The 9,353-nt window shown below is 44.6% G+C and overlaps 1 protein-coding gene across 1 annotated transcript; it reads left to right on the forward strand.

The window, feature by feature from the left end:
• Positions 1-254: 254 nt before the first annotated feature.
• Positions 255-5,156, forward strand: LOC144701759 (Leucine-rich receptor-like protein kinase family protein). Its single transcript, XM_078573509.1, has 3 exons — positions 255-1,370; positions 2,059-3,612; positions 4,417-5,156. The coding sequence occupies exons 1-3, from the start codon at positions 434-436 to the stop codon at positions 4,989-4,991; spliced, it is 3,066 nt and encodes a 1,021-aa protein (XP_078429635.1). The 5' UTR covers positions 255-433; the 3' UTR covers positions 4,992-5,156.
• Positions 5,157-9,353: the final 4,197 nt, after the last annotated feature.

The following is a 9,353-nucleotide window of genomic DNA, read 5'->3' on the forward strand; positions in this document are numbered from 1 at the left end:
CATTCTCTCTCTTTTCTCTCTCTCTCTCTCTCTTTCTTCTCTCATTCTCTCTAGTCTCTATCTTTCTTCTCCTCTCTCTCTCTCTCTCTCTTTCTCTTCTCTCTCTTCTCTCATTCTCTCTAGTCTCTATCTTTTTTCTCTTCTCTCTCTCTCTCTTATCTACTCTCTCTAGTCTCTATCTTTCTTCTCTTCTTTCTCTTTCTTCTCTCTCTCTTCTCTTTCTTCTCTCTCTCTAGGTACATATATATATATTTCTCTGCACAGCGGAGAGAGAGAGAGAGCATAACGAGAAGTAGAGTCCTGCAGCTCAGAAGTAAGAACCCTAATTTCCTCTCTTCTCTTCTCTTCTCGGAGGAGCAGATCTCCCCCAATGCTGCTTCATCCCTTCGATCCCTTCCGTTGAAGATCGCTCCGATCCCAATCTCCATCGCAGATGGCCTCTCCGCTCCCCCTCCTCCTCTTTCTCTTCTTGATTTCCTTTCCAACGACCCCGGCCCGAGCTTCTGCCATGGCCGACGACCTCCGCTCCCTCCTCGAGTTCAAGAAGGGCATCCGCGACGACCCCTCCGGCTTGGTACTCTCCTCCTGGAAGGAATCCCTCGCCTTGGCCCAGAATCGCTGCCCCACCGATTGGCATGGCGTCGTCTGCGAGGACGACGACGGGGTCATCGCTGTTGCCTTGAACGGGCTCGCCCTCTCCGGCGAGGTCAAGTTCTCCACCCTCGTCGGAATGCGCAATCTTCGGAATTTCAGCCTCTCGGGGAACAATTTGACCGGGCGGCTCGTTCCGATGATTGGGTCGATGGGTTCTCTTCAGCATCTTGATCTGTCCGGGAACCAGTTCTACGGGCCTGTTCCTCCCCGGATTACCGATCTTTGGGGGCTTGTTCATCTCAATCTCTCGCGGAATGGGTTCGAGGGCCGGTTTCCCGGCGGATTGGGGTCTTTGCAGCAGCTCAGGGTTCTTGATTTGAGCTTCAACAGCCTCGATGGGGATGTCAAGGAGATGCTTTCCGAGCTGCGCAACGTGGAGATTCTTGATCTGAGCAACAACGGTTTCTACGGGTCGTTGGCCGTGGATGCGGTGAATCTCACGAGCTTGGGGAACACGGCGAAGATTATCAATTTGAGTTTCAACAGGATCGGGGGAGGGTTCTTTTTGGGCGATGCTCTTCCGTCGTTCAAGAACTTGGAGACTTTGGATGTGAGCAATAATCGATTGAGCGGCGAGCTTCCCTCTTTCGATTCCTTGTACAATTTGAGGGTTTTAAGAGCGAGCTGGAACTTGCTTTCTGGGCATCTTCCTCAAGGACTCTTCGGTAGTTCGGCGGCTTTGCTAGAACTTGACCTGAGTGGAAATGGGTTTACAGGTAACGTTAGATTAATATTTCCTTTTGATATTTCTGTGTATTACCTGTTCTTCTGAGATCCTTTCTACGATGTCCACACTCTTGGAAGAACTAGATGAATTTCTGTTTCTTGCTGATTTGACGGCAGTCTATCTCGTCGATTTCATTATGCAAACATTTTGTGGATGACTGTTCACCCAAATATCACAAGATTTGTGATATTTGTGAATGAAAGTCTTAATAAATATTTTGAGGCAAGTTCGAAGTTTGTAAATTGGTTGTCTTTTTATTTTACCGAAAGAAAATAAATACTTTTGGGACATAATTAACCTCGATGTGTGAAAATCGAGTTGTGTCAAAAAGTTTCCCCGGCTGTTTCTCGGAGTTCAAGAACTTTGAAGTCCGGTGTCGGGAGTTTCAAGATTTGAGGAAAATTGTGATTTTATTTTATTTAATTTAATGCTACTGGCCATTAAAGTGGAATGAAGGATTTTTCTTTTATCGACGGCAATTGAAACTCGATCCAAAACTTGATCGTTAAGGATTAAGGCTTATTTTAGAGGACTTCATTCCCTTGAAATTTACGTGATGATGGTTTGGTTTTTCCTTGGACTTTTTATCGGTGCTGATTATGCAGACGTTATTTATTTTCTTTTATGTTATTGATAATGGGGAACTTTACTATATAATTCATGGTTATTGTATGCAGGTCAAATTTTCAACATTAACTCTACGTCTCTAAAAGTCTTAAACCTCTCATCGAATCTACTCTCTGGTTCACTCCCAGCGCAAATAGGTGCCTGCCAAGTACTTGATTTGAGCATGAACATGGTCTCTGGCGATTTATCTTCAATTCAGAGCTGGGGATCTACTATTGAGGTCATTGACCTGAGTTCGAATGCATTATCCGGAGAAATACCAAGCTCAATCTTCCATTTTGAAGGACTGACTTATCTTAAGATGAGAAACAACTCCCTGGTTGGCTCTCTGCCCTCGGCCTCGGACATCGGCCGTCAGCTATCAGATATTGACCTCAGCTCAAACAAACTAACGGGGCCTCTCCCTCCTAGCCTTTTCTTATCGTTGGCATTAACATATCTGAATCTGTCGGAGAATCAATTTTCAGGAATTCTGCCTATTCAAGCTCCTCATTCAACAGAATCGCTTGTATTGCCTTCTGTTTTACCATTGGAGTTCTTGGACTTATCCTCTAACTCCCTCTCGGGTCCGCTGCCTCCTGAAATCTCAGAGTTCCAGAAGCTCAAGTACATTGAGCTCGGGAAAAATTCCCTCTCTGGTGGGATACCCGCAGAATTATCTAACCTCATTAATCTCGAATTTCTTGACCTGTCTATGAACAGCTTCAAAGGAAAAATCCCTAACCTTCCACAGGCCAGCTTAAAGAGATTCAATGTTTCTTATAACGATCTATCTGGTGTTGTCCCCGAAAGTCTGAGGAAATTTGGCATTGATGCATTTCACCCGGGCAATGCTCTGCTTATATTACCGGGCGGGCGGTCCGGCCCGCAGACCCACTCTTCCACTATTGGTTCCCCGTCAGAGCATCGACAGATGAAGTCCAGAATCCTCATCGCCATTATCTTTGGTTCGGTTGGAGCTGTTGTGCTGATCTTCTTCATATTCATGGCCGTTTATATGATAGCAACTCAAGAGCTCTGCGGCAAGAAAGGATTCAGGGATTATGCTGCCGGCAGGTTCTCCCCATCATCAATCTTCAGATTCCATAAACACGATGTCGTCCAAAGTTCGATGAGCTTCTCCAACGATCATTTATTAAATTCGACGTCGTCAAGGACATTACCAGCGCAGAAGGATTCAACGATCTCGGAAACAGCTGAAATTGCTCCTTCAAATACGAGGGAGGTAGATGCCATTGACCAGGCCGTCGTGCTGGATGTTTATTCGCCGGACCGGCTTGCTGGAGATCTTTTTTACTTGGATAAGTCGTTGACGTTGACGGCTGAGGACTTGTCACGGGCTCCGGCAGAAGTGCTGGGAAGAAGTAGCCACGGGACATCATATAAGGCGACCCTGGACGATGGTCATGTGTTGACCGTGAAGTGGTTGAGAGTTGGGCTGGTGAAGCGCAAGAACGAGTTTTCTAAAGAGGTCAAGAAGATCGGCTCCATACGGCATCCTAATATAGTTCCCTTGAGGAGCTTTTACTGGGGCCTACGCGAGCAGGAGCGCCTCCTCCTCTCTGATTATATCCATGGAGATAGCTTGGCCCTCCATCTTCATGGTATGTCACATTTCCCCTTTTGTCTTTTGCTCCCTGCCTATCTGCATCTAAACTTCTTGATGACATGAGATGGATCTCCCTACACTTTTTATTCCCCAGTTCACTTCTCATGTTTCTTAGACCATTACTAAGTATACAAAAACATATACTTATGCCCTAAACTAGTTTTGAGATCCCATCTCAGTAATTGGATTATGACCAAATTTTTCTCAAATTTCTTTGATGAGTTTATCATGTTTTCTTGAAGATTTCTCTGGATTGTGTCTGGTTTGTTGTTTCATCACAACCTGTTAATTTGTAGTTCTTATTATTCAATTTGGGCAAAATACTTCACTGGGTCCAGATTACATCCTGATTGAGTATTTAACAATTTGAAAATATTGGATTAAAGTTGTGCTCAATTTAGTTCAATGTTTAAGCTGACAGTCATACACGGGCGCAAAATAAACAATACACAAATATAGTGATGAAATAGTACATACATCTTCTCCCTCTCTCTTATCTGAATCCCTTGTAATACCTCAATCACTCGCAACTCGTTAGCTTTCCTGTATAACCTCAATAATCATTCTATGCTTGAGCTCACTCTCCATCTCTCTCTCTCTCTCTCTCTCTCTCTCTCTCTCTCTTTCTGTCTCCATATATTTCTCCGAAAGCTGCTCTCCTTCAATGTCTTCCTGCTCATCTCTCTTGCTCTGGACCTTTGACCATCATGTCTTTCCTTATGCATTATCATGTCGCACTCTCTCCTTAAAACCTCTCCCTTCTTTCCATATGGTTGTACTTAATCAATGTTTTGGGCAGAGTCGACGCCGCGGCGGCACTCGCCGCTGACAGCCGTGCAGAGGCTGAAGATCTCGACGGACATCGCCCGGGGGCTGGTGCACCTCCACCAGGACCGGGGCCTCGCGCACGGGAATCTGAAGCCCGCCAACGTTCTGCTCACCGGCAGTGATCTCACGGCGCGGCTCACTGACTACGGTCTCCACCGTCTGATGACCCCGGCTGGCACCCGGGAGCAGATGTTGAACCTGAGTGCTCTCGGCTACTCCGTCCCTGAGCTGGCCCAAGCCCCGTCGCCCAAGGGGGACGTATACGCCCTCGGGGTGATCCTGATGGAGCTGCTGACTCGACGTAGCGCCGAGGACATCATATCGGGCCAGTCCGGGGCCGTCGACCTGGCCGACTGGGTCCGGATGTGCGTGCGGGAGGGGCGGGCGTGTGAGTGCTACGACCGAGACGTGGTTCCGCTAACAGACCAGACCCCTCCTCCTGCCATGGACCGGCTCCTTGGCCTCGCCCTACGGTGTGTGCTCCCGGCCAGTGAGAGGCCCACTGCCAGGGCCGTCCTCGAGGAGCTCTGTTCCGTTGTCGTCTGATTGGGGCTTCTCTTTTTTTGGCCGTTTGTATAGTTATTTGCCCCTGCAGATCAATCCACCCTCTCTTTCTCTATCTGTGTCTATCTCTTGTTTCTCTTGGCCCTCCCTTGTGTGTAAAACGTTATTTTCCATTGATTTATAGAGCTCAGATTGGGGTTGTCAGCATTAGCTTGGTAGTTCATATTTTAGTATGATACATTAATCTTTAGTATCATGAGTTTTCCCTTGTATCAGAGGACCACTAAGGATGTACCTCTGAGGTACTATTATTGTCCACAATAAATGCTGGGAACTCTATGAACACGGAAATAAATGTTTCAAAATTTGAATACATTGGATTATGATGATATATGCCTCTTCATGTTTTTTTATTTTCTTTAGCAAGTTAACTTATTTAAAATGATGGAAGATGTATACCATGGTGGACTCTCATAGTATTTTAATAAAAGTCACTGTGTTCCACAAAAAGTTTAGTTCATTCATAATCTTTAGATCAAATGCAACTTTTTATGGAGCAGTTAGCCCAACTCTTTGATGAAATCTGTGTGCTTTCCAAAAAATGTGTCATATCCTGATAATTTACTTTGAAGTTGAATAAGTTTTAGGGTCAGCAATTACACTCTCACTGTACTTATATATTTTAACTACTATATCTGGTGCTTTTAATTTTGAGAACTATAATTCCATTACATCGTTATATATCTAGCATTTTTATCAGGATAACTTTTAAAGAGTTTATCATCATGAAAATGTTTGGCTGTCTTATATAGCTTCCAGGATTTTCATAAATTTCATTGTGTACTTGTTTCAGTATTGAAATTATAACTTTTTTCAAGATTCAAATTCAATTATAAGTAGGTGTCATCCCTATGGGTGTTTTATGAAGCATTTCTATGTCCATACTACATCAACCGTCTCATCACACAAATCATCACAGTCGAGCAGTGTAATTATTGTCAATATATACATAATTTCCTTTGAGCCACTTTTGTCTACTACTTAGGGGTTGCTATTAGATTGCTTCTGCCTTACTGTGTTGAGCCCCATACTCGGAAATGATATAATTAACACATTATAAAATGAACACACTTTTCACTAATAATAAATAATATCTAAATGGATATTCTTTAAAATAACCAGATCTAACCCATCAACACGTACTGACAGACTATGAGGTCAGCGATGATGATTTTGAACAACAAAACAAGAGTTGAACGTGATAAAAATAATGAGGGATGAGACAAAGAATGAATATTTCAGATAATACAGGAGGTTAGAAGGCATAGAAAGATCATATCACAGATCACGAGTTATAGTTCAAAATTTTGTTAAACGATTTCTACTCATTCATAAATTTATTTTGATTTTATATCTTATCATGGTTATTGACCATTTTGATTGATAAATTTAATCAAATCAATGATAATAGAGATCAAAATTGGAATCTAAGTCAGTATATGACATCACTATGTCAACTTAAGAGTCAGCAGAAACATTACAAATATGCTCCTATCTCAAGCTCCAAAGATATTTCAACTTGATGGGCCAGTGAGAAGAAATATTGATGACGATTTATACTATTTTCATACTAAACATACCAAATAAATAAGTGAAGCATGAAAGAAAATTTTCTTGCAGAAGTTATGATTAGAGTCCAGTATGGTTTGAGATCAAGGTTCCGAGGAATCCTGAAAGACTCATTATGGTAAAGTTTTCATTCTGTCAATCTCTTCTTCCAAATAACCTTATAAGCAAGAAATTCCTTTTATGAGAAGAATGTTTTTCCACCTTCAAACATTTTTATTTATCATAAATCTCATTTCACGGTTTTTAACAACAAGGTTGATTGATTTCATAATACATCTACCCATGTTTACATTCATCCAACACGAAGGAACTGATAACTGATATGTCAATTCTTTTTCAACATGAACTTGATAATCATAAATATCATTGTATTTTTATTAATAATATCATGCATTTAATATGCTATTTTTATTAAAATATTCATAAATGGATGTTAGTAAAGCTTAAAATGATTTATTACACTTTTATAATTAATTTTTAATTTCCTTGATTTGCTGGTATTTTAACATAATTTTCTCCCATTAATCTTTAATTTCATGTATTAGTTATTTTTAAAGTAAAAAAATATTTATTTAGCTTTATTCAACTATTCTTATGGGTTTATTATATTTTTGGAATCAATATTATCATTTTTATGATATTTTATGAAAAATTCAAGTTAAACTCACAAAGACAATAATTTTATGAGTCTAAAAATATAACTTTGAATTTATTTCAATGTTTTTAATGAAAGTTATGACTTTTGCATGTCCTCCTAGAATTTCATGCAATGATGATATACAGCGATGAAGATGGAGTTTTAGGCTAAGATTGTTCCATGTTGACCTCATTAATCCATACCATCTTTGACCTACAAATAACAAAACTCCATCTTTTAAAAAATGCACCCTTTGATTTTATTCCAAATTAAAATAGTGGAGTGATTTGCTCACTCAAAATGTTGTTTATATTGTTTCTTGTATTACAAGATTCAAGGATTGGAGTGATGTTCTTATCAATAGGCCCTACGAGCACGTGAGGAAGAGGTTAGCGTGATCTTCATATCTTTCTGATTCATGGATTGAACCTTTTTCCAAGGTTATCATCACTAATACCCTAGGATTTAACCGTCACATACCACCTAAAACTGCTTCGCTCATCAGCACTTATGATGGCGAGGACGCCAACACATCACCGGCGAATGCGTCGCCACGGTCAACCGATGTCAACACGCCTGCTATGGACCCAACGATGAAGTCAACCGAAGTCAACCCGCCATGGTCGACCGAAGTCAACACCAAAGTCAACATGCCGCAACCGTCGAAAAGCACGTCTCCACTCGCGCACGTCCCTACGCACGTCATGACACGATGCCAGAGGCAGATCCACAACTGCCCTTTGACATGACACGACACACGTCTTTAATTTCTCGTCTCTAATTTCTCGTCATTTTCTCTTTCCTCCAAGGCCTATATATAGGCCATTGTTTTCAAGAAACATGAGGCAGTCATAATTTCAAGAATTGAGTTTTGTTTAACTCTTCTTGGAGGACTGCCCAGCCTCCCCTATCCCTCTTCACCCTAGCCGTCACCGCCGTTGCAGTCGCCGCCTCGCGACGTCAGCTTTCCATTCTCTCTTCCATCCCTCTTCACTCTCCTTTTCCCTCCCTCCTCTTTCTTTTCTCTCTCTTTCTTCATGCCCAGATCGCCCAACAGGGCAGTCCCTGGTCGCCCCCAGGCAGCAATACCAAGGTCGCCCAACAGGGCAGCCCCGCCAAGGCCGCCTAGGGACGCCCCCAGGCCGCCCCGCCAAGGCCACCCAAGGACGTCCCCAGGTCGCCCCCAGGCAGCCCCGCCAAGGCCGCCCAAGGACGCCCCCAGGCCGCCCCAACAGGGCAGCCCTTGGCCGCCCCTGGTAGCCCTGCCAGGGCCGCCCAAGAACGCCCAGGGCCGCCCTCAGGCAGCCCCGCCAAGGCCGCCCAAGGATGCCCCCAGTCCGCCCCAGGCAGCCTCGCCAAGGCCGCCCACGGGCGCCCCCAGGTCGCCCCAGGCAGCCCCGCCAAGGCCGCCCAAGGACGCGCCAGGACGCCCCGAGCAGCCCGCCAATGCCCCCAAGGGCGCCCCAGGCCGCCCCTACAGGGCAGCCCTAGACCGCCGCCCAGAGCGCCCCAGGCCGCCGGTCGTTGTTGACGCGGTCTGACGCTTCGATCCGCGCGCGCTACGCGTGCTCCAGGTGCGCTGCGCGCCCTCCGCGCGCTTCGCGCGCGCGGGTATTCGCCTACGTCTAACTCTGCGACAACGACATCTACTCTCAACCATGGCCTTTCAACGCCCGGAACGCCCAGAATCTTCCTCGTCCAGTGGGCCGCTCAACTCCCGGATTCGCCCAGCCTTGTCACGATCGGAATTTCCCGCATCCTCTTCACGCGTTACAGTGCCGAGGTACACCTGAACTCTTTGGTGTCGAAAGTGTTCTCCGTCCAGTTTTTTCTCGAGAAGTTTCCACCGCCGTCAGAATTAGATTTGGTTTGGATTTCCCACTTCCTCTCTCTCTTTCGAGCGTTTCTTCGTGACACAAATTCGGATATTGATTTCGGTGCTTAGGCATCGTCGCGGTGGGTGAAGACAGTACTCCCGCCCTCGACAAGGGTCGGAGCTGCACCACCAGTTTTTCATCGGTTTTAAATCCCGAATCCGACCGTGTGTATTTCTGTGGCTGTTTTATCCCTCCCTTCGAACCCGTCTATTACCCTTTACCCATCATCATCCATCCATCCCCTCAGTCACCTTTTCCTTA

Source organism: Wolffia australiana, chromosome 4, assembly GCF_029677425.1.
Source record: "Wolffia australiana isolate 7733 chromosome 4, ASM2967742v1".
Classification (NCBI taxonomy): Eukaryota; Viridiplantae; Streptophyta; class Magnoliopsida; order Alismatales; family Araceae; genus Wolffia; species Wolffia australiana.

What these genes read in the sequence shown, in the direction of transcription:
- LOC144701759 (XM_078573509.1), top strand. Translation starts at nt 434, where the DNA reads ATGGCCTCTCCGCTCCCCCTCCTCCTCTTTCTCTTCTTGATTTCCTTT. An exon ending in GAGTGGAAATGGGTTTACAG is followed by an intron (nt 1,371 to 2,058) that starts GTAACGTTAGAT and finishes TATTGTATGCAG; the next exon opens with GTCAAATTTTCAACATTAAC. An exon ending in CTTGGCCCTCCATCTTCATG is followed by an intron (nt 3,613 to 4,416) that starts GTATGTCACATT and finishes TGTTTTGGGCAG; the next exon opens with AGTCGACGCCGCGGCGGCAC.